Source organism: Podarcis vaucheri (genome assembly GCF_965113315.1).
Source record: "Podarcis vaucheri genome assembly, chromosome: 13".
In the NCBI taxonomy this organism is placed as follows: Eukaryota; Metazoa; Chordata; class Lepidosauria; order Squamata; family Lacertidae; genus Podarcis; species Podarcis vaucheri.
In genome coordinates, this window is record NC_138751.1 from 19,911,358 (window position 1) to 19,939,299 (window position 27,942).

The window sequence follows — 27,942 nt, forward strand, 5'->3', positions numbered from 1 at the left end:
GTTAATGCATCCAGCTGCCATTCAGGTGTTGGTAACTTAAACTGGTTGATCTGCAAGGTTACATACAGCTGCCTGGCAGGCCACTAAACACAGGCCTGCAACAGGGTTTCTCCTAGTCTCTAAGTAAGGGGTAGGAAGGCAGAGATGGGAACCTGCAATCCTTGCCCTGATTTCATGCATCTGGCAAGGGGAGAGCAGCAGAGAAAAAATGGGTGGAGAAAGAAGGGGAAAGGGTGCATTCTTCCCCCACTTGGCTTGGATCCTGGTTGCTGCCAGCATGCAGCCATGGCAGATTACCCCAAGTGAGTGTGGCTCTTGACGGGGAACTGGGGGGAAAACATTCAGTTAATGTCCTGCACCTGCATACAAAACTCACACTGCCCAAATACTGAATGGGTTCAGTTCTCTAGGACAGGGCACAGCAGGAGCAGGTGGGACCCAGGGTGCTTCACATCCTTGTGAGTCACGTCAATTCATCTTAATTAATCTGGAATGTGTGCCACTTCCAGCTCTGGGGCTAGAAAGCACTAATGCAGATTTTAGCCTCCACTCTTCATCAAACAAAAGCGGGCACAGAGATTGGCACGGTTCAGGATTGGCATAAGGTGACAAATCGGGTGTACAATGTAGAAGCGGGTTATTCTTGCCCCACATCCTCTGCGACAGGCCCCCCAACTCAGCCAGTAGTGCGCAGCATATGCATTGGAAGCGTCAGTGGCATCGTACAACTACTCTAGGGTGGCGCCACCTTGTCTTAAGATGGCGGTTGCTCCAATCAGCTGCCTGTGTGTTGAGGGAGGAAGGACTGGCCCTGTCCAACAGGCAGTAGAAGTGGTCAAAGGGCCTATGGGGCAGCAAAACAATGAGGCCATCTCCCCCTGGCAGCCCAGGCTCAAAAATACTCCTGGCTAGTGGGGAAATCTTTCAAGATGGAACAGAGGTCCCCTCCTGGCCTTGGTAGTGCAGGTTATGAGTACAGATGGGACTCCCTTTGCCCCAAGTTTCCCCCAGTCACTTCTCCTTTCCCCTCACATATCCAAATAAAAGGATCCCTGAGGAAAGGAGGAGTGGCAGCCGGGAAAATCTTTGAAGAGGAAATGCAGCTAATTACAGCAAAATGGGTGCAGTTGTTTTGGGCCTGGGTATCAACGTTAATTTTCAGCCAAGGCCTGAAAAGCAGGGGTAACCAATGTGGTCGTCCCTCACCCCACAATGTGACAGGACTACAACTCCCATAATTCCTCCTATGTTTGCTGGCCATGCTGGCTAAGGGGTTGATGGGAGTTGTAGTCCAACAACATCTGGAGAGCATCACTTGGTTACCTCCGGCCTAGTTGGTCCATGTTGGAGGATCCTTTGGTTAAGAAATGCTCCATGGGATGGCGGGGGGGGGCACATTCAGTGCGCCCACCCTCCATGGCAGCAGGGTCCAGGGGGCTCTCCTCAGAGGGTGTGACATATGGCCCCTCTTTTATCACCTTGTGCGTTGCCACTCCTTGTGCCAACTTGGTTCAAGGCGGTGGTGTTTTCTTTAAAAGCAAACAAATATACAGGAGGTGCCAGGGCTGAAACCGGTCTGGGAACACCACCTGCCGCCTTCGTGAAACGTTTTTATCCTGAGTGTGGGAATTGCGCGTAATTACGCAGGGCTGAAGAAATGGCACTCTGCCCATGCTCGGGGGCACCTTCCTTCCTTCTCCCCCCCCCCTTGCCGCCTCCTCTGCGCGCCAGGCTTGAGTCCCAGCGCAAATTAAACCCCGGTGAAAGGATTCGAGCCTGCGCGGCGCGTCTTAAACATAAAAAGCTAAAGGAGGAAAGCCTTCGCCCTCTGCTGGCTGTGGGTGCAAATGGTTGCAACACTTTGCAAAAAAAATAACAAAAGAGAGGGATTGTGGGATCGCGAGCTTCCTTCTTCTGTCGTTGCACGCGAGGAGGCGGCGGCCTTGAGCTGTCGTTCCTGGAAGCAGAGTCGGGGAGTGGCACACCCAGCCCACGAAGTCCCTGGAAGTCTGTCGGGCCACGGTAAGTGGTGTCTCGCCCCGCCCTTAACTCGCCTGCCATTTCTTTTCTTTTTTTAACTTAAGGCTCAGAAGAGGGTTGATTTAGGAGCTGCGAGAGCTGGGTTCTAATCCTCCCACTGGGCCATGAAACTCACCGGTTGACGCTGGGCCAATCAGTGCCTTTCCGCCTAACCTACCTCGCAGAATTAAGCGGGGGGGGGGGAGAGAGACAGGTTGACCACCTTGAGCGCGTGGGAGGGATGCGCAGGCAGTAAATAAACAACAACAGCGAGCCGCATGCTGAGTCGATACAGGAGGAGCTTCCCATAAATGCTTCGCTTCATTCCACTAAGAGGGCTTCCAGGCGAACGGGGCATTAAGGTCGTGCGTGGTTTTTTTAGTGCAAATGCCCTCCCACCAGATGTCAAGGAAATAAACAACTAAACAACAATCTGACTTTTAGAAGACATCTGAAAGCAGCCCTGTTTAGGGAAGTTTGTAATGTTTGAGGTTTTATCGTGTTTTAAATATTCTGTTGGAAGCAGCCCAGAGTGGCTGGGGAAAGCCAGCCAGGTGTGTGGGGTATAAATAATAAACAATTATTATTATTATTATTATTATTATTATTATTATTATTATTATTATTATTACTACTACTACCCACCAACCTCAGTCTGCCCTCAGCCAGCCTCTACTTGCCTTCTTTCTTCCTTAAACAGTCCAGGGCATGGCCCTGGCTTTAAGTTTGTTCCCCCTGCCCTTTGTAGAACTAAACCAGGAGGAGAAGCAGGAGTGGGGGGACTTGAATTAGTTGGCTCCACCTGTCATTGCCTTGGTTTACAGCTGCTTTCCTTGCTTTCCACCCTACTAGCCTAAATGGACCCTGTACTTCACCCATGATCTCACACATTCCCGGTTTCTCTTTTCATTGCAATTCTGCCTCTTGCCAGGCACACTGATGAACACACCTTGCTGGTATGTCTCAGGGCTGTTATTTTGACCCTCCCTCTACTGTTACCATTCTGAGCATGCGCACAAGTGCTTCTGTCCCTGTGCATCACATCACATCTTTTCTTTTCTTTTAAACAACAACCACCAGTATTTTCCAGGAAGAGCACAAGAGCAAACATTACCCAACCGCATGGAGTTGTTATCTTGTTTCACAATGGACAAGATCACCTCCACTGGCAGCATCTCTCACATTATATTGCTCTTTTATTTTGATACCAATTGTAAGTAAGCAGCTTTGGAGAGCAAACCAGTCTTGGTTGAATGCCAGGGTATAGGTGTGATATATATATATATATATATATATATATATATATATATATAATTTAAATCTGATCTACTGAACGCAAGGTTTGGTGGGTGAGCAGTGTCGCACCTCCTCTTGTTTTTGAAGCCTTACAGGCCCCTCCCCAGGTGTTGTTGATTTAAGGTGGTTGTGGTGACTTTGAGGCAGAGAATCCCTTCCTGGTTCAAGCCCCTACATTTCATAAGATACAACTAAGGGAGAGAGATTGCTTTCCAGTTGCCACATCCTACAGAACCAATTGTCATCATCTTAGTTGATGTGTTTGACCACATTCCTTTCCCACCTAGTGTTCAAAGTTCACATGTATTTGCTCAGCCACCCACCTAACATGCCTGTAAATGCATGTCAATATTGCCTTCCTTGTGCTCACAGGGACGGGTGGATTTAAACCAGACACTTCCTGGTTTATAATTCCAGCTCTTCAGCAGCACCCTGTGCAAACTTGGTCCCTCATCTCACTCCCGTTTTTCAGGCACAGCATATCACTTCCCAGGCTCTGATTATTCCTTACAGCTACCCTCATGACCCACTATTGATATTGTCCCAGGAACAATGTGAGAACCGGTTACAGTAAAAATTGCGTCTTCTAAATAATTTTGTTTCTTCCACAGAGTGATTCCCATTTTTAGCTATGACTGAACTGGTTCCCTCCCCTGAGGACTCTCCCACTGACCTCTGTTCTGATACCCCTGTGGAACCACTGGCGGCCCCCGATTCTCTTCCAGCTGAGCAATCCCTTGCCGAAATTGACCTCCCTTGCCGCTTTTTCCTAGAAGGCCGTTGCCGCTTTGGTTCCCGCTGCCGGAACAGTCACCCTGGTGGCATGGGAGCTGCTCCTCATTCAGAAGACGGCGGATCCAACCGCAGTCGTTCTCCACAAGGCAAGAAGCCCCCCATGAAGACTGCAGAGGATGTTATCTCTCGCCTCCTCTGGGACCCCCAGCTGCCTGCTGATCATTTTTCTATTGGTTACCTCGATCGGTTCTTGGGGGTATTGGAAGAGCCTTTTGCAGCTTTCTCCTGGGAGGACCTGGCTTCAACCGGGCCTGGCGTGCTGGCTATCCCCAAACATAGGATCCACTATTTCAAATACAAGACTCGCATGGTGTGGGACAAGGTGAGCCGCACAGACGACGTCTTTGGGTCCACAGGAAGTGGGAGAACCATCTTGGAGGTGATGAAGGAAGTCGACGAGGCAGCCAGAACCACTGAGGAAAAGGTTCAGGACCATCCTTCAAATGGAGACAGAGAAAAGGGGCTGGGTGTTGGACCAGGGGCAGCTAGAGGCAGCGGAGAAGAGGCGGTCAATGGTTCAGCCAGAGAAAAACAGGTGGCCGAGACAGTTGGCGGACAGGATGAGCTGGATAATTTGGATGCCTTCAGCATCACAAAGGAAAATGACCCAATAGTGGAAGAGGAGGAAAATACGGCTTTGCAGAGCAGGAAGGTGGGACACCTTCCGCATCGCAAACAGCGTCCCACCCATTTCATAGCTATCAGAGTCACCAGTCGAGAGACCTGGGAAGCTGTGAAACTCTTCCAAGGCGCCCTCTCTGAGGTTCAGCCAGACCTCGAAGAGTTCTATACCCCTTTGCCTACTCTGCACATCACACTGTGTCTGCTGCACTTAGATACCTCGGAACACATTTGCAAAGCTGTTACGGCACTCCAGGAACTGCAAGCCAACAGCCAGCGCCTGCTGCCCCCCGCCTTGCTTCTCTCCTTTCACAAGGTTGAAGCTTTCCATTCTCGTGTGCTTTACTTGTCACCAGCACCTACGCCTGGGCTGGGATCACTGGCCCGGACTTTGGAGGATGCCTTTAACAAGAAGGGCTTGGCAGTGATTCCTCCTCCGGACAAAGACAAGTTCCACTTGACCATGGTGAAGATCCCACGGGCAAAGGCAGATCTACGGTTGCCAGCAGATTCCTCATGGATTCCAACTGTTAATGATTTAGGAACACAGGCTGTAGAGGCATTATGTTTGTGTGAGGTTGGAAAAGGTAGGAGGACTGATGGGTTTTACACCACAGTTCTGAAAATAGATCTATACTGAGAGGCAGGGGGTGGCGTCTCTCGTTCTTCTGCTCAAGGCAAAACAGAAAGTTTTGTCATGCTGCTGCTACTGCTACCACGCGCCCTTTCAACACTGGTGGTGATTTTGGGCAAGATTGTGTTGATTTCAGGTGAGATCTTCCCTCAAATAGACAGGTTTTGTCCAAAATCTGTGCCAATGGTGGTGGCACTTCTCTGCCACTGGCAGAGGGCCACATGGGACATGCATCTGAGGCAGAAGCAGCATCCTGCCTTATGGCTGAGCTGACTCTGCTGAGGCAACTGTTATCAAGCAGCAGGTAAGCATCTTTGCAGTCAAGATCCACTCTACAGAAGGGGTCTAACCCTGTAAATTGTATTATTGGGAACAGCAGGAACACAGCTAAGATGGTGAACTAGCCTTGCTTTAAATAACCTGGGCTGGCTACCTACAGAAGGGATTTAAGAAGAAGGCTGGGGGGTGGGGGATGCTCAGAGACTGCAGATATTATACTCGTACTGCATTAAGCTATTTTGAGGCAACAGTAGGAACTATGGTGTCCTTTCCCCATTTATTCAGGCAGGATACATCTGGTAGACTAGAGCATAAGTACATTGGGGTACTGGGAGGTACACCTTTCATGTGAATGAGAACACCAAACTCGGATAACAACAGGGACATATAACAGGGAAGTGGCTTGGATGACATGGCCTTTTTCCTCCCTTAGGTAACAAAATGAAGCAAGACTTTGGAATGCAGATAAACTTGTTCTGACCATTAGTCATGACCAAGACCTTTTGAGAAGAAAGTCACTCAACTGTGCACTTTTAGTTGTACTGATTTCAATGGATGTTTGTCATGACTAAATGGCAAGGATTGCAGGCCACTGTCCCTGTACCACGTAAGGAGGAAATCTGCAAACACTGTAGCTGACTAGCTCAGAAAGGCTGTAGGCTCCTATGTTCCTCTAACAACCTCCTCCTCTCTCCCCTGTCCCAATACTTTGTATGGTAGCTTTTGCAAGTCAGCAAAGCTAAACACATCACACACCCTTTTGCCTGTTACTTTCCGAGGGGCAGATGAAAACAAGATAGAATCTCCCTTTGCATGTGCTCTGTTCCTAGACTGCCCCCCTGTTCAATCTTAGACACCAACACACCAGAGATTTTGCACATTTTTGTTTTCAAAAAATTGCTTTAATCAGTTGGAAAAAGATTCAGAGGTTTCTGTAAAGGAAAAAGGAATCTTTGAAAAATCCAGCCCAAGCCAAAACATCCCAAAATTACACATGTTCAAAAATAAAAAGAGAAAGAAAAGAGGAATTAGAGCAAAGGAGAAAAGGAGAGAGGGTGGGGAAGGGATTATGCGAAGGCTAGAGACTAAGGGTGGGAAAGAAGGGGGAGAGAGAGAGAAATGGGGAAGGGAGAAAGACAATTGGACAATCTTTCAAAACTTTAAACAAAATTGAAACAATGTGAAGGAAGAAAAGTGGAAATGGGGTGGTGCATTTTCTGAGTTTACCTGTAAAGAACTGAGGACAGAGGGAGAAAAATAAATAAATCAATTAAAAAAAACTGAGCATGACAACTCCAGAACACAATAGAAAAGGAGGAGATTGCAAGGATCATCTTGTGTGTTGATTCAATTCCTCTGTGGTTCCTTCTTACTGCCTTGATTTGATTCTCTTTACGTCGCCACATCCACAATGAGGTGCAATTTACAAAGAAGTCTTTTGCATTCTCTGCACAGGAAAAAGTCACTGAAACTGGTAGGAAACACGCCAAGGCAGGCTTTGCTTTGCTCTTCCCCCTCAGGCTGGTTTTTTGATCGGCTGGAGAGGTGGCATCTCTCTTTCTCCCTCTCATGCTCTTTTGGAGCCAGGCCGTAGCTCGGAAGAGGAAAAAACTGAGACAGCGTTAGTTTTTGAGGAGCACAATGGAGAACACAAAATGCGCACACAAAACAACCTGGATTTTTCATCTTCAGAGAAAACCATCTGTTAAACTCATCATTATAAAAGTAGAAAAGCACAGATATTTTTTTTCCTCTTAGAAAACAAAGAGTTTTCCTAGCATTATTTACAACTTGTAGCTTCTGTACAAAATCATCATTCCACATATTTACACAAGGGAACCGTTAGTTCTCATGTACCGCTGACTTCTCAAGTGTTTTCCCAGGTGGAATCTAGATGAAATTACGCCTCTGTAAAGATACTCGTGTGGTTTTAGAAAAATCTGGACAAAGGGATCCCCTGTAGCTTAGGGAGAAATCATTCTAGCTTCCTGAACACTCTTGTGAGGGTGAAGGGACGGCAACACAAGGAGACAGCAGTTAATTCCGCATCTCCCAGTGATTCACTTAGAGATCCCTGTTTCTTTCCCCAACCCTTTATCTCAGCCATTTCTGACCAATGAGTGATGGGTGGGGTCTTGCAGCTATGGTCTCTCATGCATCTTGACACGAGGGGAAGAAAAAAACAGATGATCATAAACTGATGCTCACGTATTCCCCAGCACCTCCCTACCCCACTGCTGGCAAAAAACACAATCGTTAGACTGAACTCTCTGCTCTTCTCCGTTCCTGGTGGTCTCAGATGCCATCCGATGTCCTTGGATCTTACCCCTCTTCGCTCCGTGTGCGGCGTGGACAGCGGGAGAGGCGCAGCACAGCTAGGTTCCGGCATGCCCACAGCAGCCAACTGAATCTGGTTTTATATATGTATAAATATATATACATATGTACATAGGTTAAAAACGGGGCAGGGCGGGGAAGTGGGCCTTATACTTTCAGAAATTGGCCAGGACCGCCAAGCTCTGCTTGCAGTCAATCTTGGTGGCGTCGGGACTAGTATACACAAGGGACAGAGCTGCGAGGAAGGCCTGGCACTCCTCCTCGCTCTCGAAGGCCAGCTCTGACACAACGTAGGAGACTGGAAGCACCGGGCGGAAACTGAAGGAGATAAAAAGAGACACTGGTGAATGGGAAAAGGCAGCAGATGAAATCCAGGCTAAGACGACAAGCAGAATCCTGCCCCTAAGTATGCAATTAGTTACCGTTAGCTACCCTGGCAACGTGAAGAAACTGCACTTGAGAGCATTTCGTATTTAAGCTCCTAGCCCTCGTGGTTGTTTTTAAGGTGAGTTTGAAAAGAAGGGGTCTATGTGGGATGGGCTTTCTTTCAATGTGCTGCTTAATTTGTGAAGAGGAGACAGAGTTCAGCTGGCATGAAGTTGAGTGTGTGTACAGAATTACGAAGATATGCAATAACTGAGGCATTCTATCCTTGCTCAGAAGCACATTCAGGAGGCCTGCAGGTTATAGTAAGTCCTAAGCTATGAATGACAAACAAAAACTAAACCTACCCCTACACCCCAATGCAATGGTAATAAACATAGAGAGAGGCAACTAGCTACACCCAAGGCAGGGAGGAAAGAGTCATCCAGACTGTACTGGTAAATAAATAGCAAGTTAGTGATGAAGCGCCCACACATCCTGAAAATGCAGAATAGTCAGGACTGGCATTGGGCAGGTATCGGCTCTCCTCCAAGTGGAAGGAAAAGCTTAGGAAAATGTACACAGCTGTGCCTGTGGAGCAAGTGGGAGAAGAAACCCACTTCAGAGAACTCTCCTACAACAAAGTAGAATTGACTTTATATTGTACCATAAGGGTGACACTGCAGAAAGAGATCTTGGGAAACGGGGCAGGAAAGAGTATGCTATGACAAAACATACTAACTTGCTGTTCTAAGGAATCCTATTAGTCGTTCACAACCTTGCACATAATTAAAATTTGCTCCTTCAATTCCCTAAAAATATATACAAGGACAAAGCAACTGCTCCACCCTCAAGTGCTGCACTGCATTTTTGCCCTCTTAGCATCTTTTACTAGGCACGGCCACCTTGTAAGTCCTCCATTTATTTTTGCTTCCTATCTTTTGGGTAAAGGTAAAGGTACCCATGACTGTTAGGTCCAGTCGCGGACGACTCTGAGGTTGCGGCACTCATCTCGCTCTATAGGCCGAGGGAGCCGGCGTTTGTCCGCAGACAGCTTCCAGGTCATGTGGCCAGCAGGACTAAGCTGCTTCTGGCGAACCAGAGCAGCACACAGAAACGCCGTTTAACTTCCCGTCGGAGCGGTACCTATTTATCTACTGGCACTTTGACGTGCTTTCAAACTGCTAGGTTGGCAGGAGCAGGGACTGAACAATGGGCGCTCACCCCGTAGCGGGGATTCGAACCGCCAACCTTCTGATTGGCAAGCCCTAGGCTCAGTGGTTTAGACCACAGCGCCAACTTCTGGACTAATGGGCAGTTACCACTGCCACTAATTACCACAGTGCTTTGTAAGCTTTTGGACCTGACAACCATTTTATTAAATCCCTGTAGACAGAGACCCCACTGGCACTTTAAAGGCTTGTGGTGTAAACTGAAGGAGCATGCAAAGCGTATGTGAACACAGATACCACCCATCTATGCAAGCCCCTTTTTCAGTGCAATGCACACTCGGATTTTCTTTCCTATCAGGATGCAATAAGGCTTCATCCCTCAAAGCAACAGTGTGTAGATTGTTGGCATCCATGCTCAGATGCACATCCAAGTAAGGACCAGAGTTTCCAGTTCCAACAAATGATAGCTATGCAAGCGGCTGCCTTCTTGTGCAGCTCTCTTTATCTGAACCAGGGCAGGCACTGTGCCATGGGACAGTCCTATTCCTTACCCTGCCCCCATCCCTCTTCAGGTGTGGGATGCAGCAGCAGCAACAAAATTAAATCTCACAAGTTTGCTCCTGTAATTATTATTTCTTTCCCATACACCAATTTTGTTTTTTGTCTGGGGCAACAGCTATTTATTGCTTCTTGTGCCCAAATAAAATCTGAATGCTGTATTTCGGGAATCAAGTAAAAATAAGACGAGTACTTCCTTCAGCTGTTAGGTTTATGTTTCTTAAGTGAATCCAAACAGCCCTGGTGGGTCCTCAACCTGGTCCCAGTTTCACAGCCAAACTGGTCTTTAAAACCCAAGGGATCAATGGTGGCTTAAGCCATCTTCCTACTTACCTGTGAAGGACATGGCCCTCTAAGCTACAGTTGCAGAAACACAACCCCCTTTTATCCGCCTCTAGCTACAGGGGACTTAAGTCTCCCTCTTTCCTCCACAAGGGAGTTGGGGCAGAGGGGAGAGGCAGGAGAAGGGTGCATGTGTGAGTCATCTTCCCAGCCCTGACCCCAGGAGTGTCTGGTTTGACTTCACATACGTTTTGATCATGGCTTTGAGGGCCGTTTTCCTCTCTCGCTCAGCAAACTTGTCAATGAGGTAGCCGGACATGCAGGGTGCCTGGCGGTACAGGCAGAAGAAGCGGTGGTAATTGGACAGGGCCCAGGCAGCCCGCAAGGCGAGCGCATGTGCCACACAGGGGTCCGCTTTCATCTCTTTCGTCAAATACGCCAGCTCTGTAGTGATGTCTGGAGGGGAGAAAACAGAGTCATCAAGACTCATTCTCATGCTATAACCTTCCCCGACCCCATTTGCTTGCTCTCAAATGCCCATGATCTTTTTTTTTTTTTTTAATTCATTAAGGATTTTCTTGTTTTACAGAGGTAAGTGCATTTATGCCTACATTTAAGCTTGCTTGGCTTGGCACAGTCTATTAACACAGTTGGTCAAGAATTTAAGCTCTTCTTTCTCTATAGTCTGGAGCCTTTATCTATTTTACAGTCTTTTGAAAGCAGGTTTAGCAATACAGTGGTGCCTCGCAAGACGAAATTAATTCGTTCCGCAAGTCTCTTCGTCTTGCGAGTGTTTCGTCTTGCGATGCACGGTTTCCCATAGGAATGCATTGAAAATCAATTAATGCGTTCCTAGGGAAACCGCCTTCAGACCAGGTCCGGGGACAGTCTGTCCCCCGACCTCTTCTGAAGGCTGGGGGGGGGGGAACAAGGGCTTTTCTTCCCACTGCCAGCCTTCAGAAGGCTGTTCTGAAGGCTGGCGTTGGGAAGAAAAGCCCTTCTTCCCACCTCCCGCCCCGCAAGCTCCGGGGACAGGAGGGCTTTGCTGCCGACCGCCAGCATTTTAAAAGCCCCTGCTGTCCCCGGGCGATTTTAAAATGCTGGCAGGTGGGAGCGAAGCCTTCGCTGTCCCGGGGAGATTTTAAAATGCTGGCGGGCAGGAGCGAAGCGTTCGCTGCCGACCCCCAGCATTTTAAAATCTCCCCGGGACAGCAGAGAAGCTCCGCCCCGCTCCCGGTGGCCGTGCAGAGCTGCCTGCGGTCCTGGGACCAGCTCAGCTCTGCGCTGCCATCCCGAGCGGGGCGCTAAGTCCCCCCCCCCCGCTCGGGATGGTGGCAAAGAGCTGCCTGGCGTCCCGGGACTGCAGGCAGGTCTATGCCGCCATCCCGAGCGGGGCGCCAAGTCCCGCCCCGCTCGGGATGGCGGCACAGAGCTGCCTGGCGTCCCGGGACTGCAGGCAGGTCTGCGCCGCCATCCCGAGCGGGGCGCTTCGCTCCCGCCCGCCAGCATTTTAAAATCTCCCCGGGACAGCAGAGACTTCTCTGCTGTCCCGGGGAGATTTTAAAATGCTGGGGGTTGGCAGCGAACGCTTCGCTCCCGCCCGCCAGCATTTTAAGATCGCCCGGGGCAGCGGAGAAGTCTCCGCTGTCCCGGGAAGGCAGGCGGGGGGGGGGAGGAGCAAAGACTTTTGCCCCCCGCCGGCCTTCAGAAGAGGTCCAGGACCTCTTCTGAAGGCCGGCTGTGGGCGAAAGTCTTTGCTCCCGACCGCCAGCAATTTAAAACAGGTCCCCGGAGATTTCCCTATGGGCTTTCGTCTTGCGAAGCAAGCCCATAGGGAAATTCGTCTTGCGAAGCGCCTCCAAAACAGAAAACCCTTTCGTCTTGCGGGTTTTCCGTCTTGCGAGGCATTCGTCTTGCGGGGTACCACTGTATGCTTGACATCCTTCTAGGACTGGCATAAAACACTAGCCTTTGCAGGGGCAGGCTGTGGGAAAGAGAGGCATGGGGGCTGGGAATTCTTTATGGGTCTCACACTACAGTCCAATGTGTAGTGACTGCATCTTCTGCCTACAGGCATAGTGGCTACAAGGACACAAATGCCATGGGCAAAATGCCACAAAAAAGGGATCCCCTAGTGCCAGAGAAACTCGGCAGACTAGCCTTGAACTACCAGAGACTCCTGCATCCCCTTCCCTTCAAGAAAAATGTGCTAAACAGCCAAGCACAGGAATTGGTTTTCTAATTGCAATTAACAAGTAACATGGGCAGCCTCACCACAAAACTGCTGCAGGGTCTAAAGGGAAGTTTTCCTTCTGCCCATACTTGCTGCATTTTGGGGAAGCCTTGCACCTTTTCTCTTGCATTCTAGAAAGTCTTGCTTATAATCTTTTCCCTGCTTTTGCACACACTGTACAGTTCTGTTCTGTTCTCTCCTTGCTCAGCTCACCCCAAGTTCATGATGACTTGTTCTTTATGCCTAGCTGACCACATCTACAGAACTTGATTGTTATATTGTTTGTGCCATATTAATCTCTAGTTACAATTCAATTAGGAGGCTTCATGCCTGTCTAGTTCTAGCTCCGATTCCCAGCCTTTACTCCATCAATGATAAATGATCACATGTAATCCCCACCTCTCACATGTAATTCCCACCTTATGCTTATGTATCAACCAATCAGCGACAAACACACCTGTGGCAATGCTTGTAATATTCAATAAAAGAGGCTCTCAGGGGTCCGCCCAGAGAGACGCTTCATGTTACACCTGCATCTCTCGTCTCCTGTGATTTTTCATTCCTACAAGGGTCAATTCAGATTAAGCTATGACCATACAGGTCTTCCTCTCCACCCATGCACGCCTCCCTTCCCCAGCCCCAGCACTCACCCCCTGAGTTTTTTGTGAAAATGTAATAGAGGATGCGGTAAGCAGTGAATTCTCCAACATTCCCAGGGAGGTTCTCCGCATAGAGTGACTTCAGCTGTGTCTGGCACTGGTTGAACTCCTCATGGTCACCCTAGAGAAAATACTCCCATTATTATGGAACTGTTTCAAGTTGCCACACACCCCTCCCGCTCCTAGAGCCAGATACAAACTTGGCAGTCGTGTGCTCCCTTCACCAAGCCAGAAAGGCTCTGTGCCTTCCCTGAATTAGCACCGCCCTCCTCCAGTGTAATGTGTGAATGGACCCTTAATCCTCACATGTTCTCATCTGGCTAGTGTAAGAGAGAGAAACTCTTTGTGCCACAAGGGCTACCTGCGTTGGGAACTCTGCACCTCCCTCCCTCCCTCAAGTTCTGCATGCAGCAAGTTCTAGATATAATTCAGTTTACTAATATTTTATGAAACAAACTGGGAAACAATCAGTATGTGATAGGTGAAGGAGATAGGAAAAAAGCAGAGGATAGACCAGGGGTTATAATGTTTTGGGGATCTTGGGCACACCTGCAAACTGGAGACTGCCATGGGCACCCCACCTGCACAACATTTCTCCTCTCCCCAGCTCTAAGCCCCCACCTGCCCCCTGACCCACAATTCTATGTGAAAAAGGCTTCTATTGGTTCACTAAGGCTTATTTCAAACCTGATTTTGGGGTGAGGGAGCAGAGGATAGGACCCTGTGGGGGCCAGAGAAGGTCTCCGAGGATACAATGTGTAATCATGAGCACTAAGCTGGCAACACATTAACTAGGAGAACAAGGCACCTATGTTCTTCCCCAAGGCATCTTCTTGTTTTTAAATAGGTGCAAGAAACTACAGGCAGATTTATAAAGTTCTCCACGGTTACAAAGTGACATACACTGATTTTTTTCTCCTTACTAAAATGCAAAAGGAAAAGCAGGGATTCTCCAGTTTGAGAATACCTTGGTGCATCTGACATAGGGTGGTAGCCACTATAGCTCTTCTTTACTGAGAAGGGCAAGCAACACATTTCCTGGGACATGGTTTGAAGAAATGCCATGAAGCTATCTTGTAGCTAATTAGTTCTGGGTTGGGTGATTGCTTTCACCTAAAGGTTATGTACATGGTTCTCCCACCTTTTCTCCTCACAGCAGCCCTTGTGAGGTAGGCTAAGCTACAAGACAGGGGTTGGCCCAAGATAACCCAGCGAGGAAGGATCTGAACCTGGATCTCCCCCCTTCTAGCTGTGACATCCCATTGGCTCTTACCTTCTCCAGTGCTATCCTGGCATGGGTTTCATAGACCTCCACAGTGAATTCTGTACGAATTCCCTGAACCTAAGCAGGGCAAGAGAGAGGGTTAGCAAGCAGTTATGGGACAGTAAGTATTTATATATTCATTAATGGCTGAATTCCTTTCTGTTTTCCCACAGTGAAAGGAAGGTTTGGAATATACGTGGATAAATGAAGTGCAGGCTGCTTCTGAAGCTATCAAATTTAGGAGACACGTCGCAGCCTCCTCCTGCAATGGGTGGAGAGACTTTGTTGGCCATACATAAAATGCTCTCCTAACACCGCCCCTTGGCAAATAGAAGTTTCTACAAGGCATTGATGCCAACCTGATCGTCCCTTCCTTGTTCTTGCTTGATTTACGGATACGGGCAGTAACCAAATCAGAAGCATAAAAGTGTTCTGATAACTCAAATGAAGCAAGCCAGCTCGAAAGCCCAGTTATTTTAAAACAACTCGAAAGATAATATAGATCATCTGTGCCACAAGCAGCAGAAGACCAAGGTGTAGCAAACCCTACATTAAAAATAGCCTTTAAATCTGCTGCATCGTATGAAACTTGCATTTTAAAAAACTTTTCTAAAAGCTTTTATCTTTTGTTACAGTACCTCCTGCTGACAACTCTAATATGGCTCCCCCAAATAATTTATCTCCTTCGCTCCCTGCCCCCAAAAGTAACCATCAACCCAAGTTAGAACTTGGAAAGCTACAAAAACTACATTAAAAAAAAAAGTTGGACCTTTTTGGACTAGCTTTACTGTACTGTTGATGCCACCTGCTCCTGTGGAAGCTCTAGAGGTGATGCAAGGCCCTTTGGTGAAAGCAGCTCCCACATGATTATAGAAAGCGGCAGGCCTGTGTCACCTCGGGGGGCTTCCAGAGTGGCATTCGGAGTTTACCTTGGCTGTTCACATAGCTTCAAACAGCTGTTTCCTTTCTTAGTACTTAATAACGAGAAAACAGCCCATGGCAGAAGGCTAACATGAATAAATTGCTATTAGCTGTTGCTCCACCTATGTCAGAGCTGCTCAACCCATAAAGTAACACAGCAGTTCACAAAGGGCACATGTCTTAAAAGCCATAGGAACACAAAAAGTTGCCTAATTTAACTGTTCCTTACACAAGTAAAGGTACGGCCAAGTACAGAACCAGGGAAACACTCATAAACATTGAACTGCAGAAATACAGCTTGTCTTGCACAGAATTGGGTTGACCTCTGTGACTTGCATAAATTGCACACTTCCAAGGCCCAAGCAACAGTCCAGCTATTTGCAGAAAGCTGCTCTTTCCACCTCTGGTTTCTGATAATTTCACTAAAAATTTCATTGCCAGCACTTCCAGATCTAGTTTTATAAAAAAGAGAAGCAGAATCTCAGGACACCAAACTGTATTCGGTACCAGGTTTCATGCTTGCACCAAAAAAACCCCCCACAAAAAACCTACAAATACACATGTACTAATCAGGAGACATGGCACCCGTTATGGAGAATTCAAATGCACCAATTCCCTTGCCAAAATAACTGGTTCTGTTGGCAAGAAGCAAGTCAATAGATGAAGACCTCTTGTAGAGCCAAGTCTATTACAGTCATGGCAAAACCCTCCACCCTCACCAACTCTTGCCGTTCAGTGCCTCAGGAAAGCTTACAGTGAGATCTTGCCGTATGGATTTCATCTGTTCACAAGCATATGCATAATCTTGCTTCTCTTTCCAGTGAGATTTCACCATGGTCAATGATTTTTTAAGCACCTGGGAGAAGAATAAAATAAAAGGTTAAGTTAAAGAGACTTCTGCCAAGCATTAGCTGACAAAGCTGCTCAGCCTTGGAGAAACACCTTTGGAATAGGAGCGGGTAGGATGCTGAGTGGTGGCTGAGTGAGAAAGCAATGGCTATTGCTAACAAGGCTGCAGCACCTGGCACCACTCAGTTTTCATACAGGGGTTCCCCCATTCCCAGGCCAGCATGCTTCTTTATTATAGCACTTTTATTTCACACTTTCCATTCAAATTAATAACCATCATAATCAAGGCGGCTACTGGTAAACACAGTTCCTATTCAATAAAACAGGACTTTGCTCCTTAAAAAATATGTGTACCTTGGTCAATCTCATCCTGCCATCAATATGTTGTATGTTTCCATTTGCCACTCTTTGGCCTGTGGGCTCCTGTACCATAATACAGACACACCACAACCTACTCTATTAGCTAAAATAAAATAAAATGCTTCTTCCAAGCCTAATTTTAGGAAGGAGAGGAGGCCTGTGAGCACCAGGAAAAGCTTCTGCAGGCACAACAGCTGCCCCTTATGTTTCTATCAGTGGCCGTTGCCCATAAGCGAACACAGAAAGGTAATATGTCCAGATGGAACAGCAGGAAGGCACAAGGTAAGTTCTTGGAGAAGATTCCACTGCCTAGGGTTACTCACAGACACAGGCCGGACAGTAGAGGGGTCCGGTGCACAAGTGAGACGCAGGTAATGTTTGGTGATCTCCTGGCAGGTGCCCACAATTTTCAGTTCGTTCCAGTCGAGTCCATCAGAGCCAGTGCTGTCAAGGCTATTGATCTGCAAAATGAGGGGCTCCAGTCGCAGTTTTTTGAAAAGGCTCGCATGCTGGAAGCGGGCTGCCCGCCGCTCCTTCTTGAACTCTTTCTCAGGATCTTCATAGTCCATGGTGTTGCGCTTCCGGTTGCGCTTGGAAGGGCCCTGATCATGCCTGCAGAGACCAAAATGAAAGGGTCACCCCTGAGGAAGGAAATGCTATTCATGGGAAATACCCAGGTCCTCTGTGGATCAGACAGAACATAGCAACCCCTCACAGCTGCTCCTGCTCTCATGGTCTTTCACTCACTAATCTAAAAACCACATGCAAGAAGCCAATGAATATGTTGAACTTTGGTTTTCCACCAGGCCAACCTACCTTTTCCCCCGCTGAGCTCTCATCCGGCCTCGTTCCATGTGGCCTCCGCGACCCCGGTTCTTCTGGGTGTTCCTGCGGCCACCCAAGCGACACTCAGTGCCTGAATAGGAACTGTCTGAATCAGAATCACTATTTTGAGAGAGGGAGAAGGAAAGTTAAAGTGTTTCATCTCTTAACTCTTCTATGCAAGACAAGGTCCTATATTGTAATCAGCTTCATGTTACACCTGCCCCACTAGCTCTTGCGAACCTTAAGGCTGTTGTACAATCATAAAATAACCTGGTTTACAAATTAGCCCAGCTAATTTTCCTTTTAAATTTTCTAGCTCTTACACCGAATACAATTCTGTTGATGTTCAGTATATGCCACTTAACCAACACACCCCTTAATGACCTGGTGCAAACTAAGAAGAGTTTGGATTTGATATCTGTTTTATCACTACCCGAAGGAGTCTCAAAGCGGCTAACATTCTCCTTTCCTTTCCTCCCCCACAACAACTCTGTGAGGTGAGTGGGGCTGAGAGACTTCAGAGAAGTGTGACTAGCCCAAGGTCACCCAGCAGCTGCATGTGGAGGAGCGGAGATGTGAACCCGGTTCCCCAGATTGCAAGACTACCACTCTTAACCACTACACCACACTGGCTCTCTAGGGAGAGCCCAAGAAACAGTCTCTGTTCCCATTTTGCTTCTTTTACTTACCTCCGTCGGAAGTGGCGGCTGGGAGACCGTGATGAGGAACGTGACCTGGAACGTGAATCAACACTTGAGGATGAACTGTTATCCTTCATGAAGACATTGCGGTTTCCAAACTTGGTGGGAAAGCCATTTCCGCGAGTCCGACCAGCCCCCGTTCCCCCTCCACCTCCTCCACGCTGTGGCTGAGAGTTGCCACCACCACTTCGCTGCTGTTGCTGCACCTGCTGTTGCTGTTGCTGCTGCTGGGAAAGGCTGGACTGCATGGAGTTCCGTGGTGAGTGGAGAGAAGACACCTCCCAGCGCTGCTGTTTCTTCTTGGGACTTTCAGCCATGCTGTCTCGGCCCAAGCTGCAGAGAAAGCATGGGACTGATAAGTGCGCTGGATGCAATCAAGTATTTACCCACATGCACCTTCCAAGGAAAATCTGCCATGAAAAACCATGGCCCCCAAACATGCCTCTCTCCAAACGCTCTGGATCTCACTCAGAATAGCAGGGACAGCAAAACTAGCAACAACTAAGATCAGTGCTCCCAAGTCTGAAATCAGAAATCCTATGTAACATGGCTGGCCTTGCAGCTACTTACCCTGGAAGTGGCTCTCTGCTCCAGTCAATTGTATAGGCAGTGCCATCTTGCAGCCTGGCTTGTAGAACTTCCTTGAGCAGCTTCTCCGTGTGGTCCTTGTCCTCTTCCGACTCGCAGGCAGTGAAGCAGCGTTGGACGTACTCCTTCATGTCTGGTGGCCAGTCTTCTGGCTTCCCCGTTGAAGAACTGCAAGGAGAAATGTATTTATATTTCAAGGCTCCAGAAACATATTCTCAGTCGGGCTAAGCCCTTTCTTTAGGCTTTAAGTACACTTTGAAGGCTTTTGCCATGTTTAAGTGGGAGGCAGAGAAAAAGCAAAAGTTTAGAGAAAACACCATCTTATTTATTATATACTTTCAGACTACGTCTAACTGTGTTAGGCTGGCAAACATAGCAGCAATCAGCATTCTGAAACAGAAAGAAAACCCCTCACCAAGACTCATGCCACTCTTCAGGGTATGGCCTCTCTGAAGCGTTACCAACACGGCACAAAGTTTTTATGAAAGAGACTCATCTATATTGCATGGTAATTTCTTCTGAGGCAAACTCTTGTTTTGAAATTCACTGAACTTAGCTCTTTCAACACTATCTCACCAACAGTTTGAAGGCCACATCTTCCTATGAATGCATCAGCTGGGGATAGACTAACCTCCAGAAAGAAATGAATGTTTTAGAGGCTTCAGCAATGAAACAATCTTCTCATTAAGCAATCTTCTCACTCATTTAGTACTGAAAGGTGATCACTAGCTGCAAAGAACACCTGGCTACAGAGCATGCCTGGAGTGCTTCTCAATGAGGAAGGAGGCAGTGGCTGCTAGAACTTAGTTGGGACAGAAGTAGGCTCAGTGAGGGGCAGGGCGTGGGGAGAAAGTACAGCAAGCCAGAATGAGAGGCCTAGTGGGCTGCATTCAGGCTGCGGACCAGAGATTCCCATCTTTGCATGTACACCTCTGTGCTGTGAGAACTTTAGAGATTTGAGAGTGAGACACTATAGTAAAAGTCCAAGAGCAGCGATGGCCAAGCAAAAGGCAGCACTGCTCCCAGGATTCCCTCCTAGCATAATGGCATCCTAGTTGGTGAAATGGGGACCAGGTATGACCATGATGTGGAAATCTCTGGTATATTTAATAATCTGGGCTGGACTGACTTGAACAGATACAAAGTAAGTAAGGTGCTTCATTTCTACAGGCTGAACATCAGCTGCTGTTCTGAATCAGAAACCTTGGGTTACAAGAAACTCAGCAGTGCACAATCTTAATTATAGTGGCAGCAAGAATGTTTGCTCCCAGAAACCCTACACTGAAACCAAGCAACCAGGTGCTTTCCAGCCTCTTCCTAGAACTAGAAGGCTAGAAACATGCAAAAATGAAAGTGAAGTATTCCCAGAAATATGGAACAATCACTGACACTAAACCCACCCCCCACACACTGAAAGCACAGCCACAGGCAAGGGGATTTCTGCAACCTAGAGATTTGCTTGCCACCATCCCAGTTTCCTTCCCCTTACTAGAAGTGTGAGAGCCTACCACCCAAGCATAAATATGAAAAACCGAGGAACTTGTGCACACCTGTGATTGTGGCGTTTCTCAGAATTCTGCTGGGAACCAAAGTTGCTGTGTTGTTGTTGTTGCTGCTGCTGTTGCTCTGAGGAGTTGAAGTTCTGATTTGTTACCACAAAGGGACGTTTTGGTAGGTTGAATTTCAGACCACCAGACCCAGGTGCTTCTGTTGGGAAAGAGGGGGGTTTTGTGGCGATTCTTTTTTGGAATTTGGCCTTCAGCCTCCTCCAGGCACAGACTTAAAATGCCATAAGGGAGACTCTTATTAGTTACTGTGGCCACAGACAGTAAGTGGTACCATTTGTCTCTGTAAAACTAGAGAGAAACAGCAGTTCCTTTGAGTAAAAGCACAGCAATAAAGGAGTATTTTAACTATTTGGAAATGCAGTAAGCACTCCAACTAGTCAGGACTGGATGTCAGGTCTTTTATAAGAAAAAAGAAATCTCCTTCCCATTGAAATCAGTGAGACAAGAGTAAAAACACAGCGAACTTACTGCATCAAACACCTAAGTGCAACTATTTCAATGTTGATCCAATGAGCTTTTTGGGTCACTGGGAAGGGCTTCAACTTGCCCAAGGGGGTTCCCTATCTTGCTGATTCTCCCCTCCAAACTCCCTCATGGCACTAACCATGCGGGTCTAGAAGGCTCCCAACTCTAAAGAGCAGCTTTTTGGAAGATTCAAGGGGCTGCAGTAGGAAATCCACACTGCATGAGAACCAGTGTGTTGTAGTGGTTAAAAAAGTGTTGGAATAAGACAGGAGACAGCCTAGATTCAAATCCCTATGAAGATCACTGGCAGCCTAACCTATCTCACAGGGCTGCTTTGAGGGGGGAAAACAGGAAGAGGGAGAACCATTTTCATCACTCTCAGCTCCTTGGAGGAAAGGTGGTATGTAACAATATGCATGCATGCAGAAAAAAAGCTGCTTGTGTTTCTCAAGAGTCCAAACCCATATATTAAAACTTTACTAAAATGGTATCAACCGTTCACAATTCTTGGCTGGATTCAGTGGCTTCTAGTACCATTTCAAGCAACTGATAAGGCTTGACTTTCTTAGCTTTCGTTAGGCTTTTCCATAAGGGGACTCACCACCCAGCAAAGAGGAGCAGTGGTCAGCATCCACATGTCTGCAGCATCCTCTCTTCCCTCAACCTATGATGTGAATCTGGTGATAAGTGTTCCCCCCCCCTCTAGCGCAGGGGTTGCCAAAAACACTCTAAAAGATGTGGACCAGAACTTCTGTCGGCCCCACTTAGTGGAGCCAGGGGTCTGGGATGGTGGAAGCAGCCTTCCAAAGCATCTGCAGGGCACCATGTTTGCTGCTGCTGCTGCTACTGCCCTGGCCCTCAGAAACTCACGTTTCATGCGGTTCCACAGCTGGTGTCCTTTCTTGGGTTTGGCGGCATCCTGGTAGGAATGCTGCTGCTGGTTGTACTGGTTTGATGACTGGTTTTGCTGGCAGTGCGGCCCTCCAGGAGGCCCCCCCTGTTGCTGCTGCCCCCCAGAGCCCATGGGATGGTTGCTATGTTGTGAAGGATGGCTGGGGTGTTGCATAGGGGACTGCGGGGGATTGGGGACTTGCATCTGTTGCTGTTGGCCTGGGTAGGACATCCCTCCATCTTCCATGCCTGGGACTGGAGGCTGAGAGAAAAAGGAAGGCAATTGGCACCATCACCATCTCTGGAAGCCGCATTCATGGACAGTAAACATTAAGGGTGCAAGGCCTCAAATCAGGCAGGAGTCAAATACACCATGGCTTCACACTTCTGCCTGAAAACCTAGAACCCCGGCCTCCCTTTTTTCATCCCCTCTCAGAACTGGGAAGGAAAGTCAGAATCTGTTTTGAGCCCCTGGCTGCACAGAATTGTTTCTATGTGCTGTATTTCTTTTGCATCACATCCCAGTCATTAACTACCATCACCACAAACTTCTGAAGCAAGAATCTGAAAAGCCAAAAAAACCCAAGTCATACTGCCAAACTGCACAGCACAATACAGAGCTGGCCTTGCCCACATCCATGGTAGCATCACACCCAAAAGAATTTGGATGAGTCAGACAAGTTTGGCTAGACATGTGGGAAGGCAAAGAATTAAAGCTCATTTCTTCCTGCTGCCTTTAATACAGGCAACACCCTCTTTTCCAGAGAAGCTGTTTACTATTGGCAGCGAAAGAACAGATCACCCAACAGCCTTTCTGTAATCCACAAGCCATCTTCAGCTAAAATAGCTCTTTACAGTAAGAGATAAGACAGTATTTGGAGAAATTACTTAGGGGGAAACTAAATAGAGTTTAGGTATCCATTACCTGGTTCATGTTTCCCTGATGCTGTCCAGGAACTGGTGGTTGCTGGGATGCTGTGGAAGAGTAAGAACCTGGAACACCATATTGTCCAGGAGAGCCATACCCAGGGTAGACATTCTGTGGGAGAGCAAGCCATGTAATCATATCAGATGAGACATATTCAACATAAGGCGGCACTTCACATGCAATATAAAAGTTGGCCACTTCCCCATGCCTTCTATACGGCAGTTCATAGTGGTGGCCAGAATCTCACTTGATTGAACAAAGGGCTTTTTTTCTTGCCCTGCCTTTCCTGCCCTCCAAGACCAAAGAGTTTCACTCAACAAGCTTTCTATCCATGCTGACATCCAAAGACCTCTTTCCTTTGATATTGCTTTGAAACCGCAGAAATAAACAGCTCCAGCAGCAAGTTATGCTTCTGTGGAACACCTTCTCCGCAGTTTGCTTTGCGATTACCCTGTTGATTTGGTACAGGATGAAGGGAGGGCATAGGTGAAGCCCAACTGATGTGGTGGGAACTGCATTCCCTTCCTGCTCCCCCCCCCCGCCCCAATTCCAAAATTCTAGGATCCTTGCTGAAGATGTCTCTTGACTAAAGAAATGGAGTTACGAAGAACAGGCGTTCTGGGAGGGAGCTTAGGAGGCTGGCCAGGTGCTGTTACTTACCATAGGGTAATAGTAATTATAGGGATAGAGGTAGTTGTACTGCTGGTACCACTGGTAGTACTGCTGCTGCTGTTGTTGCTGCTGCTGCTGTTGCAAGGATTCTCCTTGTTGGGCTGCATACTATAGAAGAAAAGAGCACAAATGTATATCATAAAAAGATGCTCGCGAATTTGTTTGACCTTGTTGACATAGGAGCTATGCTAGCTGTCCAATCACTCCAGGATCTTACTACTTTAGTTTCAGAATGACAGATTTGGTTGTGTGTCTGTCTGTATGTTCAGTAATACAATCATGCTACCCAGGCATCCAAAGTCCCAATAATGCAGAGACCAAATCTGTCCCAGAAAGCTGAGGCTCCTGGCCTAGTCTACACCCTCCCCAAATCAAGAAGAATCTGTTCTTCACACTATGGAAGACATGCCAACAAAACGCTCGTAGCATTCATGCTCATTTCCATGCAGTTACTGTATGCTTTAGGCTGTGGAGCCTTGGCCAAAGCCTCCCCTTTGGCTTCTGAGCAGAGTTCCAGCTAGCAAGTTAAGATTACATTTCCAAAGGTTTGTCAATAGCAGACTTGCACACTATGAAAACTGGCAAAGAATTCTGCAACCTCTTGGATTACTCCAAGATGCCTTTCCAGGCAGCTGAAGAAATATTAAACTTTCTTACCTGTGCATTAGCCTGTCCATTGGTGGCACCTTTGTTATTGCCAGAGGCAGCAGCAGCACTGGCTTTACTAATGCTAGCTAGTGCTTGACGGGCCTTCTCCCATTCGGGGTTCTCATGCATGGGGCCTTCCATTCCATTCTCTCTGCTGCTCCCGTTGCCCAGATTGTACTGGGGAGCCCTACAAGGTGACATATTGGGATGAAAGATTAGTGAATTCCAGGCTCAGTTATTACACAGCCCATTATTATTATTATTAATAATAAAACATTTAATTGAGCAGTGTTCTCAGTTTCTATGTTTGCCATTCCTTGATCATTCTTCTGAATTTACAGGACTGAACACTCAAGGCGACCCAGTGAGCCAGTATCATTTGAACCCAGATCCTCTCAATATTCACAGCTAGAGAGTCTCACATAAGTAAATTATACTAGGTTCATGTCACAGTACTACCTTATAAGCTATTCCTTTCCAGCTAAAGCATCCGAAACCATTCAATTGATCAGCATCCAGAAGGTGTGACCAGGATGCTCATAGCACATTGCCACCCATCAGAAGCATCAACACTGAAGTTTAAGGCCTTCTAGATCCAGGATGGGGGAACCTGTGGCACTCCATTTGTTGTCAAACTCCCAATTCCCACCAGCATAGCCAATAGTTAAGGATGACAGAGTTGTGGCCCATTTATGGAGGCTAAAAAGGCTCCCCTTTTGTGTTCAAAACTCTCAGTAATTTAGACCAAGGCTGACTTAAGCCCCTTCAAATCAAAGGGCCCTGGCAACAGAAGGCACCACATGCAGCCAGGTAGCTGACTCACAAGGCCAATAGAGGCCCTTTGTGACATCAGACCAGTTCAAGGACTGATAACTGAAGCAGCAAATGCAGAAAAAACAGACACTGGAGGACAGCTGTTTCCTCGCTTCTGAAAGCCTTGTGCTCCCCCCCCCCCTTGGATTTGAGACAATTTATATCCTAATCTGAACCAGGATTACTCGTAAATAATCACTATGCAAGATCAGGCAAAGTCTTTTATTTTCAGGACAACTCTCAACTCAACCTTGAAATGAGCTCCATAAAAGCTACTAGCCTGCAATCTCATATTTCTATGTTGACCATTTGTAGCCTACGCACAAACACACCAGGTTTTGTGTCCTTCTACTTGGCTCCCTTGAAACCACTCTTGCTTCCCAAAGTAAGGCTGGGCATTTGATCAGTCCAAAAAGATCCAGGTGAACTGGTTGGTGAAGTATTTGCAAAAAATGGGCATATATTTTTTTAAACATAACTGTATTAGAACAAAAAAACACCTTAAGTTGTCCATAAAGTTGGCATGTATACTAATTACATGAACAAATTAGTTAATAGGTTATGGTTCCACAATAAGTGTGAACAAGTTTCTAGACTCTAGACCTCTCTCACACAGGAGCGTGACAGAGCAGACAGCCAATCACACAAAGTAGGCAGACTGGTCTCTGCTACAAACAAGTTGAAATTACTGGTGATCCACGGGTGCTACCTTTGCCAGTGATGACTACATTCCTGTTTGAAGATGGCTACACTTATGGCAGATTAAACATGGGTAAGCTCCCTCACTCCCAGGCTTTGCTAATAGGTGACACAATAATAAATGGTGATTCCTACATAGTGCCAACTTAGGCTTTATCTGACTGTGATCAAATAACTAGTTGCCAACAGACAACAACCAACCATTCGACTGGCAATCCTAGCAACTGGGCAAGTTGCTGTGAAGCTTGCCTTAACCATGTTATTTTTTCCTGCTCAAAACCACTACTAGATCTTTTTTCATTTAGAAAGCGGGTGGCTAACCTATGGTCTTCCAGATGTTGCTGAACTTCAACTCCTATCAGTCTAAACCAGAATGACCAATAGTAAGAGACGATGGAAGCTGTAGTCCAGCAACAGTTTGGGAGACAAGCTTTGCCTCCAAAGTAGAATAAAATAAGCCAGCTTTTCTGCTGTTGGTTTGTTTGATTTGTTTGTTTGCATTTGACTTTCAATCATTTCTAAATTTGTTAGATGCTCTGAAGGCCCACAGGCACAAAAAGTAGTCTAGAAATACTTAAAAAAAACATTCATTTAGTACAGGAATTTATATGCTGCTCTATAACCAAGTTCTCAAGAATAGTTACAACAACGATTAAAAGGAAAGAAAACACAAACAACTCAAGAACAGAATTTGTCCCCAAAATGTAAAGAACCTTACTTAATGAAAATGATAACAAAGCTTTTTTTTTATTGCCCCAGGGACTACTTTCTGCAGAGGAAATGCAACACTCACCCACATTTGATGACTAAAGGAAAAGCAGAGGCCTGAAAAAGGTAGGTACTATACATTTGACACTCTGGTCTCACTTTCCTTCCTCCTGAATGTCCTGTTATAGTCAACTCTGCAAGACCAGCAGACTTGTGAAATCATTGCCATTATGATGTCACAAGGTGAAATTATGATCTCAATGACCAAAGTCTCAAAAACATGTTTAGTTTGGGATGTGTCCTTAATACAACTCTACTGCTGTTATAGCTGGCCACTGGTCCTATATCTCTTCTTAACATCCACATTTCCCCTATGAGATGACAGCAGGCAGTTACCATAAAATTTGTCAAAACATCTATGCCAAATGCATCTCTTCTGCACTGGCTAGCCAGCAAATTTGGTACACAGTATTTGGGTTTCACTTCAATTTCCTGTTATGTGACACATAATTTTGTGGGATTAAACTTGATTTCTCATTCTGCAGAACCAGGGCCACAATCTTGAGCCAAGACCTCAGACTTTACCTTCATCCAGAAAGCTGTTGTAGCTGCAAGCTTTCATCTATGAGACCCCTAACCCCTTCTGAGCTCTGATCAGTATCTCTTCTTTCCTCCACAAGCCTATCCAGCCATAAAAACTGATCTCAATTTGCTCCTCCACCTGATGCTTGAACCTATAATACAGCCTTACACTGAGCCAGACCACTGGCCCATCAAGCTCAGTGCTAACTAGCAGTGGCACTCAGAGGTATCCAGCAGGGGTCTTCCCTAGTCCTCCTGAGAATGGGGGAGGGGGAGGGGAGAGAAGGTAAATTCTTCTCTGGGTTTGAATTTTAGGCACATGGAATTTCAATGTTGCAAATAGTCACACTCATCTGGTGAGTTAATATCTTTTAACAGCAACAAATTCCTAGCCCTTTTAGGTTGAGAGAGATAACAGCTTGTGTTACAGCCTGGAAAAGCTGGCTTCGTATTATTCCAGCCACACAGCAACATTGCTGCATTTTAAAACCACTCGGCGCACCCCAAATTTCTCCTTTAATGACACCCCACCGACCAAGTTAAAATAAACCGCTGCAATCACCATTCCGAGGCACGCTGGTCGCCTAGATTGGCAGCCATCCTCAGGTCCGTGGAACCGTCAGCCGAAATCAATCCTTCCCCCGGCGACCTTCTCTTGGAGCGACTGCCCGCCCCCTTTTCTTCTTCTTCTTTTCCAGAAGTAGAGGCCAAACAAAGGAAGTTAACTGGGCGAGATGAACATCCCGCTCGAGGAACCGCCGCCACCTGGGGACGCCCCTTGGGCACCCTCGACGCCCACTTCTAGGGCGCCCAGCACAGGGCGAGAGGAGGGGGCAGGAAATGAGGCTTCCGAAAAGCCAAAATCCTCAAGAGTGAAAGGTCAGGGGATCCCCCTTCTGAAGTCCCCTCCCAGTAAGAGGAGCTGTGGTCTGCAGAGGCCGATGCGCCCTCCTTGCCGCCCCAACCCCGGGGTCTAATATCCTGTGCACCCCCGGCTGTTTTTTGAAAACGGTACCCCAAGTTAAGAATATTTTCTCTCCTACCCCGCCCCACCCAAGTCTCCACCAACGCCCCCCTCCTTTCCCTGGCGAAAGAGACCCCCTGCCCTTGTGCCCCCTCCCAACTGGGAGACCCCCACAAAACTCAGGGGTCCCCCTCCCGGCCTGCCCACCGCAGGCCAACCTCGCTCTCCCCGACTCCGCTCGGCCTCGT

At 47.3% G+C, this 27,942-nt stretch overlaps 2 protein-coding genes and 1 long non-coding RNA gene across 4 annotated transcripts; 2 read left to right on the forward strand and 1 right to left on the reverse strand.

Annotated features, from left to right (window-relative positions):
* Positions 1–1,865: 1,865 nt before the first annotated feature.
* Positions 1,866–6,924, forward strand: LENG9 (leukocyte receptor cluster member 9). Its single transcript, XM_082197037.1, has 2 exons — positions 1,866–2,022; positions 3,927–6,924. Exon 2 carries the CDS (start codon positions 3,947–3,949, stop codon positions 5,369–5,371), a length of 1,425 nt encoding a protein of 474 aa, XP_082053163.1. The 5' UTR covers positions 1,866–2,022; positions 3,927–3,946; the 3' UTR covers positions 5,372–6,924.
* On the reverse strand, positions 6,525–27,798 carry LENG8 (leukocyte receptor cluster member 8). 2 transcript variants are annotated; one of them, XM_082196927.1, is made up of 15 exons: positions 27,293–27,798; positions 23,938–24,115; positions 23,269–23,388; positions 22,606–22,719; positions 21,660–21,942; positions 20,307–20,463; positions 18,739–18,924; positions 18,157–18,501; positions 17,459–17,587; positions 16,966–17,254; positions 16,188–16,289; positions 14,522–14,590; positions 13,240–13,369; positions 10,605–10,812; positions 6,525–8,299 (listed from the first exon to the last, which is right to left on the reverse strand). In XM_082196927.1, exons 1-15 carry the CDS (start codon positions 27,328–27,330, stop codon positions 8,137–8,139), a joined length of 2,511 nt encoding a protein of 836 aa, XP_082053053.1. In that variant the 5' UTR covers positions 27,331–27,798; the 3' UTR covers positions 6,525–8,136. The 2 variants fall into 2 exon arrangements, with proteins under 2 accessions (XP_082053053.1, XP_082053052.1); XM_082196926.1 differs by lacking the exon at positions 27,293–27,798 and adding an exon at positions 26,234–26,453.
* On the forward strand, positions 26,505–26,856 carry LOC309517731. Its single transcript, XR_014213243.1, has 2 exons — positions 26,505–26,616; positions 26,700–26,856. It is a non-coding gene; the product is annotated as an uncharacterized lncRNA (long non-coding RNA).
* Positions 27,799–27,942: the final 144 nt, after the last annotated feature.

Bases quoted from the DNA above. Each gene is read 5' to 3' on its own strand.
- LENG9 (XM_082197037.1), top strand. From the start codon at position 3,947: ATGACTGAACTGGTTCCCTCCCCTGAGGACTCTCCCACTGACCTCTGT.
- LENG8 (XM_082196926.1), bottom strand. From the start codon at position 26,289: ATGTATAGTACCTACCTTTTTCAGGCCTCTGCTTTTCCTTTAGTCATC. The intron at 20,464-21,659 runs GTGAGTTTCTGA...CTTTCCCAACAG, and splicing joins GCTGTGGAACCGCATGAAAC to AAGCACCTGGGTCTGGTGGT. The intron at 17,255-17,458 runs GTAGGTTGGCCT...TGGTCTCTGCAG, and splicing joins AGAGCTCAGCGGGGGAAAAG to GCATGATCAGGGCCCTTCCA.